Below are 16,704 nucleotides of genomic sequence, written 5' to 3'. Positions count from 1 at the left end.
GGGCTAGTTCAGCAGCCACCCTCATCTGAGAATGGGGAAGGGTGCACCCTGCCCATCTGCTGCTAGATTTCCACTTGCATGTGCTTCTTCCCTTGGCAGACAAGAGCCTTTTGCCCACAATGGAGCAAAAACTGAAGGAAATAGAGGAGGAGTGCAAAAGGAAAGAAGATCAGCGCGTGGACTTGGAGCTGAGCCTCATGGAGGTGAAGGAGAATCTCCGGAAAGCGGAATCTGGGCCTGTTACACTTGGCACCGCGGTGGACACCACACACCTAGAGAACGCAAGCCCTAAAGTACGTAGTGGGCTGTTTATAATCGGCATCATTAGCAGGGTCCTTTTCAACAAAGGCAAGCAGCTGAAGCCAGCAGCTGGTTCAAACTATGCACGATGCAGAAGATCCATGATTGCATTTCTGATGTCTTTAGTAAAGCTCAAAAGGCAATTTGGTGGGTGGGCAGGGGGATCAAAATAGCAGCACTGAGGAAGGGGGGACTTAATGCTTTTCTCCCACACTATTTTCCTAGCCAAAATTGTCCACGACCACCCTTGGAGGCTGGCAATAGCAATAGCAATATGGATGCCTGTCTCTCCCAACAGCTAGGCCTAAATAGCATGTGGGGTGCAGTTTTTTTGTTGTCTGATACCTCTGTCATGATACCCCATATTGTCACGGAGCCATAGATCCAATTACAGCACGTATGAGGAACGTTGTTCGGTTTGAGGAATACACCTAGACTTACAGACTGTCACACAGCTATGAGTTTTATGCATTGCCATCGGGAGCGGCTGCCGAGCCCCTCTCTTGCCACTCGTGTCCCTGTCACATCCTGGGACAGTCTTTGGGTGGAGCCAATGGTCAGCGCAATCAGGGCTGTGTGGGTTCCCCTTAGTGGGTGTGCCAATTGCCTTTGCCAGAGCACCTCATGGAGCTCTGACCTTGGCACTGCTCTGCGCCACCTTGTCCTGGTACGCAGCAGTGCTGGAGTTGGGAGGGTGGCTTATAAATATAGCACCTCATTGGCCATTCCTGGTAACAACAGATAAAGCAACATAATTAAAACCAAAAGCATAAAGTCAACAAATAGCGCCCAGAGGTAGATCTAATAAGCACTTTTATTGCTGATGCTTTGTGATGATGGAATATGAGATCTTTAATGTTCGGCATGAAGGGCTCTTGGACCTGTGCCTGATGAACTATTTTAGACAGTTGTGTATGACCACAGCTATTATCTTTCCCCCTTAAACACAGATGAAGGTTGCCAACCCTATGAATGGCACAGAAAACTCGCCTGTCAATTCAGCAATGGCACTAAAAAACCGGCCTTTATCTGTCATGGTCACAGGGAAAGGAACAGTTCTACAGAAAGCTAAGGTAAGACATGTAGCAAGAATGCCTGTATAGTGCTTGTTATGGCAATAGTAATTTGCCCATGGCCCCATGGCATATTTAAAACTATTGGGGTTTTGGAAAGAAATATATAAAGATAAGCCCTCAAGTGGGGCCTTTTATTCCATTTTTGTTTTGCAGGAATGGGAGAAGAAAGGTGCTAGTTAGGAAATCCTAGCACCAATAATGGACTCAATATTAGAAGTGGCCATTCATGGACTACAGGATTCTCTTGCAAGTAGAGAATGAGGTAAAACATGGCCAGCTGTACACCAAGAAATAATGGGTGGCCCAGGGTCAGAACCCAACATGGCCTTCATCAGACTAAGGAATTTTCTCCTTTTTTAGCAGAGGAGTGCTGTGCAGCTGAGAGAGTTAACCCAAGTGGAAACCTTGCTTCTAACCCGGCCAATGTACATAATGATGCCTTTGTGTATTTCTACTTTGGTGTTTTACTGTTGTCCAATCCAGGATTTGTTGTTAGCAATAGAACAGCAAGGGCTGAATTCTTGCCAGACCTGTTTAATGTTCTTTTGATACACCAGGGCCTGGGGATCGCGAAGGTAAATTCAGTTTCCTCAGCTAAAATCTTGAAAGCTGGTTAAGTAAATCCAAGGATCTGTGTCAGACTTTTCTGTTGGAGAAGAGCTGTTGCAACCAATGGGGAAAATTTTGGCCAGGGAGACCAAGAGACACAGCTAAAATGTATTATTATTGTTGAACACAATGCAGCCTGACTTTCCACAAAAAATCCTGACCAAAAAACGAGTACAGTTCAGTGGAGGCTCATTTGTTAGGGCAAATGGGGTAGCCAGTTCTCACCTGCCTGCCTTCTTACTTACTGGCTGTGAACGTTCTCCTCCTTAGCCTCAGTTCTGGCCTTGTAGAACTCAGGAGGATGGGGACACAACTTAAAATTAGTTGGCTATGTCTTTCATTGGCTCTGGCGCCACCTACTGTTGGCCTCCCATCCAACTAGTCCCAGTGGGTGACAACCACTGCTACAGCTTCTTAATTTTCAATGTTTAATGCTTGTACAAGGAGAGCCTGGGCTTTTTTCAGCTGGAACTCAGTTCCAGCACCTCTCAGGTGGGTGCCATTCCAAGAGAACAAGGGAGGTGTTCTTGGTGAGTTCCAGCATCACTTTTTCTAGAAAAATAGCACTGAGAAGAACTTTATCAGTTGTTGGCACAAGAGCAATACACTGGGTTCATAGGTGACTAGACATTCTAATACCGACAGACAACTCCTATGATTAAGAAGGGCTTTCCAGTGGGCATCAGTAGCAGAGATATCTCATTATGACTAAGGATCTACACTAAATGCTATAGATTAGAGGCTGGGAAGTTAAGTCTTTGTGGACTGGGGACCAGAAAGTCATTTAACGTAATTCTTAAGTCGCTGCATATGTCATTTGAGGAATAAAGGGGTGGAACCTTCTGTCCTAGCTTCCGAAATGTGGGGTGATTTGAATGCACTTTAGTGACTCTGGAATGCTTCAGGTTAATAATACACATGTAATAGTAGTGTGTAGGAACAGATGCCACATTATTATATTCTGCACAATAGTTGGCATACTGGATGGAAGTTAAGTGCACAAAAAACGAAAGAGAATTTGTTTACCCAAGTATGGTGAATTTAATCACCCAAACATTTGGAAGAGTGGGGAATTCCCCCCTTACCCTTGAACATATTCTTATCATTCTGTTTTCTGTAAACAAAAGTATAATTAGACCAAGGTAGAACTTGACTGAGTTCCCCAAACGCAAGGAGATTAAATTATGTATATGTGGCAGAGTTAGGTGTGGGCTCTGTGCCAAAAATGTCAGGGTCCTGAATTTTAACCTTGAATATGAATAATTTTTCAAAGCTAGCTGTATACAAAGGAAAGAAATTTTTTTTTAAATTGTTTGTGTTAACACAGTACTAAATGCTGTAAAGACCACAGGTGCTTGAGCTCAGTAGTCTTGCCATCCAAGGGCCTTTTCAGATGAACATTTTCTTGTGCAATAAATGTGCACTCCTGGTGGCCAGTCGCTGCAGGCTCTCCCAACATCTTTCCCCAAACTACCAAGTTTATTATGGCAAAGCAGCTCCCCCCCCCCCTCAGCAGTAGAAACAATATTTGCCCCTGGAGAAATACTGATAACATAGGGCAGTGTAGAGCAGTTGGTGTACTTTGATTTAATTAACTGCTGTGACTTCTAGGCATCGAGTGATTTCTGCTCTACTATTTCACTGGGAGTTCTCTTATCGCTCCAGAAATAGGTGGTGGGGTGGAAAGGAATATTCACACAGGATTTTTCATCCCACACCAGCCCTCTGCCATTTGTAAACCATCTCTCTCCCCCCACCCCACCCCTTTAGCTCCAAGTTTCCTTGATTTCATCGAGTCAAGTATGTACCTAAGCAGGTACCCCGACAATAAGAATTTGCTGTTTAACCACATTTACTTTCTTAGTATATACCCCATTGACTTGTACCTGGTCAGCATGCATAGGATTGTAGTCTTAGAAGTACTTAATGCTGGCTGGATCATTGGGGAGCAGGGCATCAATTGGAAAGGCCAGAAACTCACAAGAAGGGCACAAACCCCTAGATCTGAGTGTACATTTTCTCCCTTCTTCTTTTGAGAGTTTCTCCTTTCTTCTTTTGAGGGGGAAGCAATCTCCAGAGGGTTTCTTCATATCAACAGTTTTTTAAGTTTGCAGACAATATATCATTTAAGCTAAAAAGCCAACTGTGTAATGTAATCACCGTGTATTTTTTTAAAAAACCAGGCTTTTTAAAACCACAGTATAAGCATATCCACTATCCAGCAACATTGCACAGGTCTGTCTGAAAGAGCTACACCATGTGTGCCACCATTCTGAAAGCAACAGGTATTGCCATCATTTGTCTTACAAAGAGCATCCACAGTTCTTGAAGTAATGGGTCGACATTGACCCTAGGAATTAATTGTGCCAGTGTGTGCACTATCACTGCCATTGTACATGTCCTGTGGTGTCTGTACTGCATTTGTCTCTCGGTGCTGTTGCAAGTTAAGATGGGGGAATAAGGGCAGGGAAAGAGGCAGAGGGGCCAATAAAGTTTTGGTCCTCAGATGCCCTGACAAACTGGAAGCATCAATGGGGAAGGTGCCAGAGGTCTATGCATTGTCTCTTTCGCCACAGATCTCTTCCTGACACACAGTGCTGTGTCTCCTCCACCTCAACACTATAGCTGATAGTGGTGGGGGGGTCAGGGACACAGAAATTCAATATGTAAAGCAGGCAGTTTCAGACCCAAAGCATTCATTTAACTAACCATAGAATGAAGTTGTTACTGTGTTCCTAGCTAAAAATACTTTCTATTTGTTGTACATGTGTCTTTTTCAATCCGTTGCTATTTTAGAAAACTTTTTTTTAAAATAAAGAAAAAGGTTGGCTATATTTTAAGCGTGCGTGTAAAAATCATTACAGTGGTACCTCGGTTTATGAACACAATTGGTTCCGGAAGTCTGTTCATAAACTGAAGCGAACTTTCCCATTATAAGTAATGGAAAGTGGATTAATCCGTTCCAGACGGGTCCGCGGAGAACTTAAACTGAAGCGTTCATAAACTGAAGCATGGGTGTAATTGGTTCCGGAAGTCTGTTCATAAACTGAAGCGTTCATAAACTGAAGCGAACTTTTCTATTGAAAGTAATGGAAAATGAATTAATCCGTTCCAGATGGGTCAGCGGCGTTCATAAACCGAAAATTCATAAACCGAGGTGTTCATAAACCGAGGTTCCACTGTACATAGTCCAAAAAACGAGAGAGAAAACCAAGCAGTGTCTATAACTTTTAACTTTGCAGGCCCAGATACAGCCAAACCTCTTTGCTGTGTGGGCAAGGAGGGTATATTAACATAATCCAAAACTCTCTTTGATGCAAATAAATATTCTCTAGGAGTTCAAAAAGGAGAGCAGAATAACGCCCTTTTGTTTGGGGGGGGGGGCTCTTAGAAGGCAAAGTAAGTAGAAACTGCTGCTGTTTTGTGTAGCAAGACCAGTCTTATCTTTTACAGAAATTCTCCCCTAATAAAAAACACTTCCCATCCAGCTTGCACTGAAGGCTTCATTAAGCAGCCCAGGGAGGGAGCAGCCTACTGGAGACCTTGGGTTAAGAGAAAATTGCACAAACACTTCTGATTACAAAACTCCAGCAGAGAAGCAAACTTTAGTGTCTATTTGCGGCTATGAACACACATCAAGCCTACTTGCAATCAGTGTTGGATGCTGTACATGCTGGGAAAAAGGAACTGTTGCAAGTAAAGGCTGAGTGCTGGAATGTCTTGCGACTTCCAAGATGGGCAAAACTGGATGCAGATGCTGCCTCAGATTTTCACCTTGTTCTAAATATTTTTGGGTGCCTACTGTTTCATAATTTTAGATAGGTTTGCTAATGATGGATGCAATCTTGGCACCCTGAAATTTATACTCTTTCTTCTCAACCATTTTGACTTTCCTATCTGCCTCAATAGGAGAGCCAATGAAATAAATTGATTTTAGTGGGTCTACTCATACTGCATAAACTTTTTTTAAAAAAAGGTATAATAACAACACTTCAGTGCAGGAAGTGGCGTATACAGGGGCACTAGGAGCAAAGTGGTGAAACTTGTCTTCATACCTTGTTTGAATAGCTCAGCTGTGTCTATATTCCCTCTGTTCAGCTGTCCCAATATCTGCAGATAAACAAAAATACATTCCAAGAACTGAAAATACCCCTGCACTAGAGAACGAAAAACCACCTTCAGGTTACTTCAGAAACTTTACATGTTCATATCCTTAACACAGATAAAATGTGACAGGGCTGCAACCAGCAAAACTAAGAGCACTGCTTCAGTGAGATAAATAGAAAACTGGTATGGATTTGGTGTTATTACCAAAAATAAAAATAAATCCTCAGTCCAATAGACTCAACAGTTCAAAACAGCTTTATACCCACCTTAACCTTGTACCCAATTCCTGTTATTACACATCAGCATTTTCCCAACAAGTTATTTTTCACATTATGTTACTGCACGACGGAATGGCATGAAGCTGGTGCAGAAAGTCAAACGCTTATTAAATATTGCAACAGGTGAGCTGCTGGTGTGGCGCTTTGGAACTGCAAAAATGCTTGTCAGGCCCAATTTAACAAGTTTTCTTCCCCCAGACAGAAGATGCAGAAAGCAAAAAAACCCACAAAAAACATACAACACAGAAAATAACCGTGAATGGCACATGTTCTGGGTGTTGGTTGTACCACAAGTGACGTACAACCAATACCCAGAGCTAGCCAACAGATTGCTTTTGCAAGCACAGGTCGCATTCTGCTAAGGAAGCCATTCCTAATAAAGTGATGAGGTGGTGCCTCTTTGCCTTCTACATTGTTGCACATTGCATAGTCAAACTGATAGAATTTATTGCAAAAGGATTCTTACAGCCAGTGGATGGGGAAGCTTGAAAATTGATTACAAAAATTAATTGCAGGGGCAGACGGCAATTTAGCTGTGAGTGGACTGCATTCTGAGTTGGGATGTCAGACACAGAAGGCAAGTGCCTTTGGAGGGGGCATCACTGGGGAGATCCAGTGGGGAGATCCACTGTGCAATCCAATGGGGAGCAGTGGATTTTGGCTATAAGAGTTAAAGGCTTAAACTTAAAGCTATCACTTTTTTTTAACCTGCATATTTGTAAATAAATTCAAATAATTAAAAGAAGGCATAAGCCTCTAGTGACCTCCTTCCCATGGAAACCAAAACCAAGTAAACACTACATGCCTGGAACTTCTCAATGGTTAGGGAAATTCAGGCATGTTTCAACAATATAAATCAAACCTTAGTCATTTTGCTGGTTTGATCTGAACTTTGAAATGGTACCAACTTTCCCAAGAATATCCAATCCAGTACAGAAACCAAAATCTTCGGAGCTATGGAACTCAACATATAGAAGAGATGCTGACCTTAAATGGTGAAAGTACAGCAGTAATAATTAATATCGGTCACCTCATTTGGCATACCAGGAAGTGATTCTGTGCAAAAGTCTTGTGCTTTGGGGAACAGCATTATTGCTTGCAAACGTTGACTGTGTTTCAGTTCTTTCGTACAATGTTTTCAGTAGCTGAAGATAGTCAGTGAGTCTCTCGAATTTGCCTTTTGGAATGCTGGCGAGATCGATACAGCTGTCGCCAGCCATGTCGGTTTTGTGGAGCTCGGACCATTGCTGGATGCATCTGTGACGTGTCACCCCTCTGAATTCCTATATTAAAAATAAAGAATGATTGTTTCCCAAACAGTCAAATATGGTTTTCCTACATACAATAATGAAACTTGAATTTTAAATGAAGCCTTTTCATTTTTCCAACATGTTGAAATGAGGCCTACAAATGAGTCTGTAGGTATGTAGTGAAGTTGCTTCACTTAGTCCATTGACAACCTCGCAGGGACTGAAAAGGTCAACTTCAGCTATATATCAGTTAACTTTTTCATCATTAAGACTATCCATATTATGGCTACTCCCAACACCTGAAGACTTCACAAGTATATTTTCCAATGAGGATGGCTCTTGTTTGCACTACTGATTATTAAGGTTTCTTCAGCAATCGAGTTCCATTTACCATGCTTCTGGCAAATTAGTAATACAACACAGGGAATATTGCAAGGGGTAAGTTATGAGATCAAAAAGGAATCCCAGAAAACGATGGTGTTTTGCAGATGAAGATATGTGGGGGTGCAAGCAAATGTGTGAGCATTCTTCTCTTTTGGTATTTGGTCTCGAGCATCTGTACTTGACTGGTGGATGCAATCTGCTTTGTGAGGCTGGTGTCATCTGTGCAGCAACAAGCACACGCTCAAAGAGCCAACCTCATAGGAAGACAATTGTGGGCCTCCTCCTATGCTTTCTGATCCTTCCAAATAGGTCAATGCAGAAAAGAGGCATTGCACATGCAGAGCGCCTCTTGTTCAGCAAAACAAATACTGTGCGCACTGCATGCTAGGTGGTTCTGCTTTTGCTGTAATAAGCTTATTCTTTTGGAATGAGATCCAACAAGATCTTAGTGAAAGAGTGTGCCAATTAAACCCAAGAAATATATGGGTTTAAGAAGATTGCAATGAGTCATTTAAGATTAGTATTTGTGAAGAGAACAAGCCAAAAGTACATTTACCAGTCAACCGTAAAATTTGATGCTATGAAGCTTATTTAATTTCCCCACCCTCCCTTTTTCAGCATACTTTTAGGAATGTGATCTAAATGGAAACGAATTGACTTTATTTGGGGCAAAGGTACAGAGCAACTACATTCTTCAGGGATCATTCATTTCAGATGGGGACAATAAATCTAAATGAGGGAGGAGGCCTAAATGCCTTTTGGCTACTGCACTTTGATGCTTACTGTTTTCGCAGTGAGGTCCTACCCAGCCTTGGCAACGACACCAGTAGCTGCCATTTCCAGAAACACAAACTCCATCATTCATGCAGGGGTTGGGTTTGCAGAGGTTTGCTGGCTTCTTGGCCTCTGCAAAAGACAAAAGAAAACAATAGGCCATGTTGACTGGCAGGCGCAAGAAGAAAGAAAGAAATCAAAGGTTTCTTAATGCTGCAGAATTCCAGTTATTCTGTGGAGATGGAAATCATTGAACACATCTCCTGGTATTGCAGAAACTCCTTACAGCCTTAGAAGAGGGTAAGTCTCATACCTAGGACAAAGGTATACATTGAGTGCATTAATTAAATTTTACACAGCCAAAATCACAGCTGAAACTTTTTTGATGTTGGAATTAGGGATTTCGGTGTCCTGCTCCAGAACTTTACATAGACCCTCCTCAACTCATAATTACTGTTCCTGGTCCCCATTTGTGCCATCACATGCCCTTCCTTCACACACAGGATCTGACAGTACATCGCCTTACCAATCATTAAAAAAATGGCTAAGCTGCAGCCGTTCAAAGGCTGCAAGTTCAGTCTCATCTTGAGTTCTGTTTTGTAAACAAAGCACAGTAGCCCGTGAAAGACCAGCTAGTCCTTTTGCCATTTACCACAAGCAATCCCCGTTTGATGTGTTAAGAATACGCACTAATCTTGTTTGAACAATGGCTTAAAAGGTGAAACAGATAATCAGACACATGGCAAATACTGATTTGAAGATGGTTTAAACTAAACACGAAGGGGAAGAAGTGTTTAATGTGGCTTCTTTTCAACTTCAAAGAAGGGGGCGTTAGACATATGTGGTTGTTTGGTAGTGCTGAAGTATAGATCTTATTTTTCTTCTTCTTTTTCCCATAAGTATGCTTACATCAGAAAAGGTAGCCATGAAATCAATTGGCATTTCAAATTCAAGAACTAAATATGGTTCAAGTTTGGAAATGTCCAAACTAGCACTGCAATTTTATTGCACTGATGTTTCAAGTAATGTACTTTACTGGTACTTGATATTTACAATGCACCTCTAATTCGCGCTAAATTGATATTTAGCCAGCCCCTTTGGATACTTGATATTGGCGATAAGCCAAGAAAAAAATGTGAATTCTAAAAATAATAATATATGATTTATTATGATAGAAGTGGCAAGCCTGTAGTCCTTCCAGATGTTAAGACTCCAACTCCCATCACCCTCAACCATCACAAATTGAATACTGGGAGCTGTAGTCCAATAACATTCTGGAAGCTTTCAGGTTAGCAACCCCTGGTTTATGGGCAGAAGCAGGGAAAGAAGGGCTGGCTCCAGGTTACACTGGGCAAAGTTATCTGAAATATATAACAAAATGAAGGTATTAATAAAGAAATGTGGTTTAATTCTATTCATTGTAAACAGTCAAAATAAAAAGTAAAAAGTCAAAATAATCAACTTACCATCACATATTCTTTCAAGGATAAGTTCTTCATTATTTTTTAGCTCTTCATAGGAAGGAATCCTTAAGAGATTATTGTGAGAACCTGCAATCTTCAGCAATGAGCTCACTTGAACTTGTTCCATCCCAATAACCAGTAGTGATACGTCATTATTGCGTAGCTGTTGAGCTGGGACAACGGCATCTTCCACTCCAGCTCCACTTGTGACCACCACCACAATCTTCTTCACACCAGGCCTTGCTCCTTTTTGGACAGTCATGAGATCGTCATAAATATGGAGCAAGGCGCTGCCAACCGAGGCAGAGCCACCTACAAAGGGAGCTTGACTGATGGCTTCATGGAGATCTGAGCTGGTCACGTGTGTGTCCAGCCCAAATGTGGTGTGAGGCCTTTTCCCAAAAACAACGAGGCCTACCTGAGTCACATCCCGATTGATGCCAAATTGGAGAGAGAGGCTGCTGACAAAGGTTTTCAGCTGCACAAAGTTATTCCTTCCAACAGAAGCCGAAGAGTCCAAAGCAAATACCAAGTCCATAGACTGAGATGGGCAGCCTAAGGAAGGAAGGAAGGAGCAGCATTAAGCTTCTGAGAAAATGGCTCAATAGTCTGAATAGCTGGAAGGCATCTAAAACACAGTCAAATGAAAGGGAATGGTATTTGGATAAGGTCATATTGATATTACTTTGGGCTAGAGGTGGTAAATTTAGAAAGGCAGGAGTCTCAGAACAGCAGGTTTCTTTTGAAGTGTAAAAATTAAACTGCACTGAGTAAGCAGTAAGGTGAGGCAAAGCCAGTGCTAGAGTATTGGATCACATTCAAGTTCCTGTTTGGTTCTGAGGCTCACCAAGGTGAGCTTGGGCCAGCTACCACCTCTCAGTCTAACCTAATTCACAGGGCTGTTGTTAGAATTAAAATGTATGCCATGCACAATGTATGCCAGCCTGAAGCCACTGAAGGGAGGGAGGGAGAAAAATGTAACAAATTAAATAAAATAAACCCAACATTTAGTTCATTTCTAAATAGCTCAGTCAAACTAAAACAATCTTCTAAATCAGGAACCCCCCAACTCGGCCCTCCAGATGTTTTGGGACTACAACTCCCAGCACCCCTAGCTAACAGGACCAACTTGGTCAAGGACGATGGGAACTGTAGTCCCCAAACATCTGGAGGGCCGAGTTTGGAGATGCCTGTTCTAAATAGTTAACTCATAATTTGCTTAGAAAAACTAGACGTTTCATCATCTTAGCAGGTATAGATAAAGATCTGAATGAATTCCCTCTGATCAACAAGAGGCCATGGAGGCATTCGCTAGCACCACCTTCTCAGAATTTGTTCTGAAGGAAAGCTCAGCTAAGCCTCCGAGATGGCTTAGCAAATAGCAGATCCATTTTGATTGCAGGCAACTATACTTGATTAACTGTTGAGAAGTGATGCCTTTGTTCCCATTTTCCATCATACATCTTCAAGTATGTATCAGAATACTGATTTATGTACCGATTTATGGACACAATGTGTTCACAGGAAATCGTTTGTTAGGCAAGCAGTCGCATAACAAGTCCACCATTTCCATTCTTTCCTATGGGAACACTTCTAATGCGCAATTTGTCCACTGTTTTAATAGTTCTGTCAATTTTTTTTTCTTGGCCTCCGATTCATCTGATCTTGCTTCCCCTTCCCTCACTCCATGGCTTCTGCCTGAAAATGGCTGCTGGGATGATGACCAGCAAATCACACACACACACACAAAAACCCAACCAAGTATGGTTTTGGGCTGTTCGAATAAGTGAATCTGTGGAGCATATAGTGAGGTTTAGGCATAATTCTTTAAGTGCAGATAAGTGAATTTCTGGATAGCAAGTATGTGGATAGCAGGACCTGACAGCCAAAAGTAGACGCTGAGATGCCAAATGATATGCTTTCTTACCTTGGCTGTCTATGCTGCATATTTTCCTTTGTAGTTCAGTAATCTTGTTGAAGAGATCTTGTGGGGATGAGTAGATCAGTGTCCACTTTGGATTCCCTGTAATATTATCCAGCTCTGCTTTCAAAGATTCACTGCCAATCCCAATGAGGAAGACACCTTGGCCTCTGCTGTACCTAGCTGCCTCTGCCACCGAATCCTGAGCATTTGAATCCGTGAGCAAGACGACCACACGTGGGAGGTCATCGGGTGTATCAGCAAAGACTGGGCCGCTCTTAAAGCCATGCTGTGTCACGTACCGCAAAGCTTTGCCGGTCAAGGTGCTTCCTCCTCTGAACTGCATGGAATCAACAGCCTTCACCAGACTGAGAGCATCTTGGTGGTCTCCGATGCCGACGGCCATTTTGACATCGTTGCTGTACTGGGCCACACCCACATTCCCTGGGCTCTCTCTACTCCACACGGCTTGGAGAAACCTTTTCAGGAAAGCTTTATAGCGCAAGAAGCCTTCGAGGGTGGTACTGGATGAACTGTCCACCAGGAAAAGAAGGTCTACGCTGCATTCGAGACTCAGCTTGGGTGCTGAAAATTTTGTTTAAAAGCATTAAGAAAGTGTTAAGAAGCCCAAATAAAAACATAACAAGAAGTCTCTAATGGAGATTCTAGAGTAGTCTGTTGAAATCAGTAAGCTATGATAATTTAGGCTTGTCAACTTTTAATTACAATAACATTCACCCCTAGCAAAGGGCCCAGTCCAGGGTAGGATCTATTCACAGTGGAGAGAGTACAGAATCCTGAGCCTTGCTCCCAATCTCAGTATGAGCAAAATCTGCAGAACCAATTAACAAATAGGACTCAGCTACATTAGTTTTTTTAAAGAGTGTTTTAAATGTGTTGTGACAGCAGATGGCACTGTAGAGTCCCGTCTTTCGCCAACGTGATTTCCCATTACGAGGTTCACAATGCGTTTTCCTGGAACTTTTCTTTGAAGTGTCTTAGATCCAGCCTAAGATATGCAACCAGAAATGAATGGCTTGATCCATGTCTTCATAGAAATTCCTAGCAAAAATAACACTTGCTCTCCGTAACAAGATTCTACGTATAGAGCCAATTCAAGAGCAACCTGCGATTTTGAATGCTGCACTTCCTTTTAACAGCCTCCCCAATGAGTTTATGTTTCCTGCCTTTTTTCTGACATGCCAACTCTTTGGGTGTGGAGAAATAAGCAGCAACGACAAGTTGGCTGCAAAGACATAAAGCAAAGCTAACAGCACTATCTTATACATGTCTGCTCAGAAATACGTTCCAGCGAGTGTAATTGGGCTTGTTTCCAGGAAGACTGGCTTATAATTGACAGCAGGCAGGCGCCTTCACGGCACTCTTTTCGGTGACTGATAAAAACATTTTTGTTTAGGCAAGCCAATCTAGACATATAAACATGTTTTAATCTGGTTTTTAGCATAGCATTGATTTTAATTATTTTTTTTAACAATTTAAATAATTGTTTTTAACTGATCATTTTAATGTTTTTGCAAACCACTTTGAGGTTTTCTTGCAAGCAAATGAGTGTGTGTGTGTGTGTGTGCAAATAAAAACAAATAATTAATTGCACCCTGAATGTCCTGAAATTGTCATCAAGAATCTTCAGATCCTTTTCCTAAATATACTAACATGGACGTAATTCCCATTAACCCCAATGGGACCTACCGTATTTCCCAGCGAATGTGATTAAGACTACAGCTTTCACTGTGGGCTCATATAGACTTCTTTTTGTGCCACATTTCTAGGCACAGGTCTGAACTTTAAAGCTCTGTGTCCATGCAGTTATTTTTCTGTCCCGTTGCTTTTGCCAGGAAAACCCGCATTTTACTGCTCAATTGGAGCAAATGGCAATCTACACAAAACCCATTTGCTGTTTGCTCCGATTCAGCGGTAAAACACATGTTTCCCTGGGGGAAAGCGCAGGGGCAAAAATAAAATCGCTCAGATCCAGAGCTTTAAAGCCCAGACCTGTGCCTAGAAATATGGCACAAAATGAAATCTGGATGAGCCCCATGTCTCAGTCACCAGAAACAAGCAGTACCAAACAAAACCCTTCCTCTGAAACATTTAATGTTTTGTTTTGTAAATCGAGTCTCTTAACCTCTATCCTTTTCTCCTCTTCCCTGTTATAAAACAAAAATAACAACAACCAGAACTGTTACAGGAAACTGAGTGATGTTCATGACACATTAAAAAAACAACAACCTCAAAGCACTGGTGCCTAAGATGAAAAGGCATACCGCAATTAGCATCTCCTCCAAAGCCAACTGGGCAGACACAGTGGTATCCTTCTAATCCCTGCTGAATGCATGTGCCTCCATTCTGGCAAGGCTGAGAACCACAAGGATCTAAAAAAAACAAAAAAACCCAACAACAACCAGGAAGGAGAAAGACAAGGGTACCCATTTAATTTTTTAATCAATGATCACAGAGCCTTTCTTCTTGTTGTTAAGTTGTAAACAGGACTGAGCTCTAGGAGAAAACAGGCACAGTTCACACAGCATCTAAGCAGAGTATTTAACCCCAAGATCCCTTTTTTGTGTCCAGCGAGAACCTATCTTGCCTTTTAGAAAAGCAAAATAGACTCTGGAACACAGTAAAAGGGTCTTCATTCGACACTCTTCTTATAAACTAGGCTTCTCCTGTTTCCCTTTGTTGGCAAACAGAATGTCTATTAATTGAGGCACCACCTTATTTTACCCATTTTTTCCTTTTCTTCTTCTTCTTTTTATTGATTTATTATACTGACACCAACACAGACAACACTCACAAAACAAACTAACAAAATGATACTACAACTACAAATGCAAAGCGGATGTTACAGATACATCCCTAATTCAGTTCTTATTCATTTCTATTTGACTTCCTTCATCCTCAGTGCAGGTCCAGTTGTATATTACTTAGTCAACTGTTTCTTTCTCAGTTCCTCTTCTCTATTTTTCTCTTTATCTTACATTCTTACACCATAATATGTTTTGTGGAAATTGGTCAAGACAAGTCCAGGTATTAAATTAATACCTTATTAATTTTCATTTTGAAACATTTCAAAAGACTGTATCTTACCTGGGCATGTGGTACGGTAGCATCTAGAAGGATACGTGATGAAGGTGTTCCTCCAGCTTAATTAGAAAAGCCAGTATATAAAAAAGTGAGATTGGGATAAACTTTAGTCTATGAAATAGAAGTTGACAACTTTCACTTTGGTTAATATATTAAATACACAATCTTATACATGCCTAGTCAGAAAGCTTTGCAAAAATAAAGCCCATGGAAAAGCAAAAAAACAAGGCAGCAGAGATTTCACCACTGATGTCTCTAAACTCCATGCCACCCTCTTATGTTTACTTACACCAGGAGGTAACCAATGTGGTGCCCTTGAGATGCTGGACTCCAACTCCCATCCATCCCGGTCAGCAAGGCCAGTAGTGTGGGGATTACACGAGGAAATTGTGCTTGCATGTGTGGGAATGACTGAGATCTGGTGCTGGCAAGCCACACCGATCTTTGAGAGTGTGGGCATTAGCACGGCAAGCCGGCTAATGTCAGAATGGGAGACACGTGAAGAAGGACAGGTCAGAGGCTCAGGTCAGCAGGGCAACAGGTCACAACAGAGCTAGAAGGATCTAGGATGATCTGGATGGAACTGGATGAATCAGGACAAACCAGATGGGTCAAGCCAAGGAGGGTAACACAATGGGAACTAGGAGGGGGTGTTTACAGAGTGACATGTGCTTGGAGCATGGACAGAGGGCATGGCAAAACAACACGTGGGCTATGGAGGATGTCTTAGGGAGTGACCGGGTGTGACGTTACAGGAAACATCACCTTGTATGGGACTGCACTGCTGTAATTGGCTAGAAGTTACACTGTCGTTGTAATGATTAACTGTCATCCTGAGCTTTCAATAAAAGGAAGCCCTCGAGCTCTGCTCTTGGTCGCCTTCCCATTGAGTTCAACCTGCCTCGAGTCGTGCCGTCTTTGCCCCAGACAACACAGTAGACAGGGATGATGGGATCTGGAGTCCAACAATGTCTAGCATAATTGCTGGCTCCGCCCCCCCATACACACACACACTTGCTGCAACCCCCGAGAAGTACATTTTTAAAGTATGCTCTTCATTTACATAAATCTACGTACTACATAATATATTCCAACGTCAGAATTCTGTTGGCCTGCTCATAAAAATTTGCTTTTTTCAAAACTATTTTATTTCTTTACTTCCCACGCTGCGTCAATCAAGATATGTGTGTGTGTGTGTGTGCGCGCGCGCGCTATCACAAGCCTGTTTCCTCCCACCATCCCTAGCTAGTCCCCAAGGTAGATTTCTCATAGAGAAAACAAGCGGGGGATCGGGGGGGGGGAGCGAGCTGAAAGGAAATACTACACTTTTAAAAACTTCTTTATATACAGAAACAAAACAAAACTACAGAAGGCACAAAGATCTGTTTTCCTTTCCAAGTCCTTTCTCAAACATTTCACTTAGGGGTACAAGCCCTT

General features: G+C 42.1%; 2 protein-coding genes across 6 annotated transcripts in view; one reads left to right on the top strand and one right to left on the bottom strand.

The window, feature by feature from the left end:
* Nucleotides 1-4,817, top strand: part of AFAP1L2 (actin filament associated protein 1 like 2) — a 79,801-nt gene extending 74,984 nt beyond the window's left edge. For all 3 annotated transcript variants that reach the window (XM_035132525.2, XM_035132524.2, XM_035132523.2), the window contains 3 exons: nucleotides 100-293; nucleotides 1,251-1,373; nucleotides 1,530-4,817. In XM_035132525.2, coding sequence (XP_034988416.2) covers nucleotides 100-293; nucleotides 1,251-1,373; nucleotides 1,530-1,556 — 344 coding nt within the window. In that variant the 3' untranslated portion in view covers nucleotides 1,557-4,817. The remainder of the gene's footprint in view (nucleotides 1-99; nucleotides 294-1,250; nucleotides 1,374-1,529) is intronic.
* Nucleotides 4,818-5,173: 356 nt separating this feature from the next.
* Nucleotides 5,174-16,704, bottom strand: part of VWA2 (von Willebrand factor A domain containing 2) — a 39,833-nt gene continuing 28,302 nt past the window's right edge. For 2 of the 3 annotated variants that reach the window (XR_004693638.2, XR_009557600.1), the window contains exons 10-16: nucleotides 15,271-15,326; nucleotides 14,448-14,555; nucleotides 12,169-12,747; nucleotides 10,245-10,796; nucleotides 8,788-8,910; nucleotides 7,415-7,653; nucleotides 5,174-6,095 (exon numbers count right to left, since the gene is read on the bottom strand). Coding sequence is in view for 1 of the 3 variants with exons in the window: in XM_035132526.2 (XP_034988417.2) it covers nucleotides 7,526-7,653; nucleotides 8,788-8,910; nucleotides 10,245-10,796; nucleotides 12,169-12,747; nucleotides 14,448-14,555; nucleotides 15,271-15,326 (1,546 nt within the window). In the remaining 2 variants the exon portion in view is untranslated. Of the gene's footprint in view, nucleotides 6,096-7,395; nucleotides 7,654-8,787; nucleotides 8,911-10,244; nucleotides 10,797-12,168; nucleotides 12,748-14,447; nucleotides 14,556-15,270; nucleotides 15,327-16,704 lie in introns of those variants that run through there. The other variant, XM_035132526.2, reaches the window with a different exon arrangement.

The sequence above is a fragment of the Zootoca vivipara genome, chromosome 5 (assembly GCF_963506605.1).
Source record: "Zootoca vivipara chromosome 5, rZooViv1.1, whole genome shotgun sequence".
Classification (NCBI taxonomy): Eukaryota; Metazoa; Chordata; class Lepidosauria; order Squamata; family Lacertidae; genus Zootoca; species Zootoca vivipara.
The sequence above is the reverse complement of the archived record's forward strand: the minus strand, read 5'-3'. Positions and strand labels throughout refer to the sequence as shown.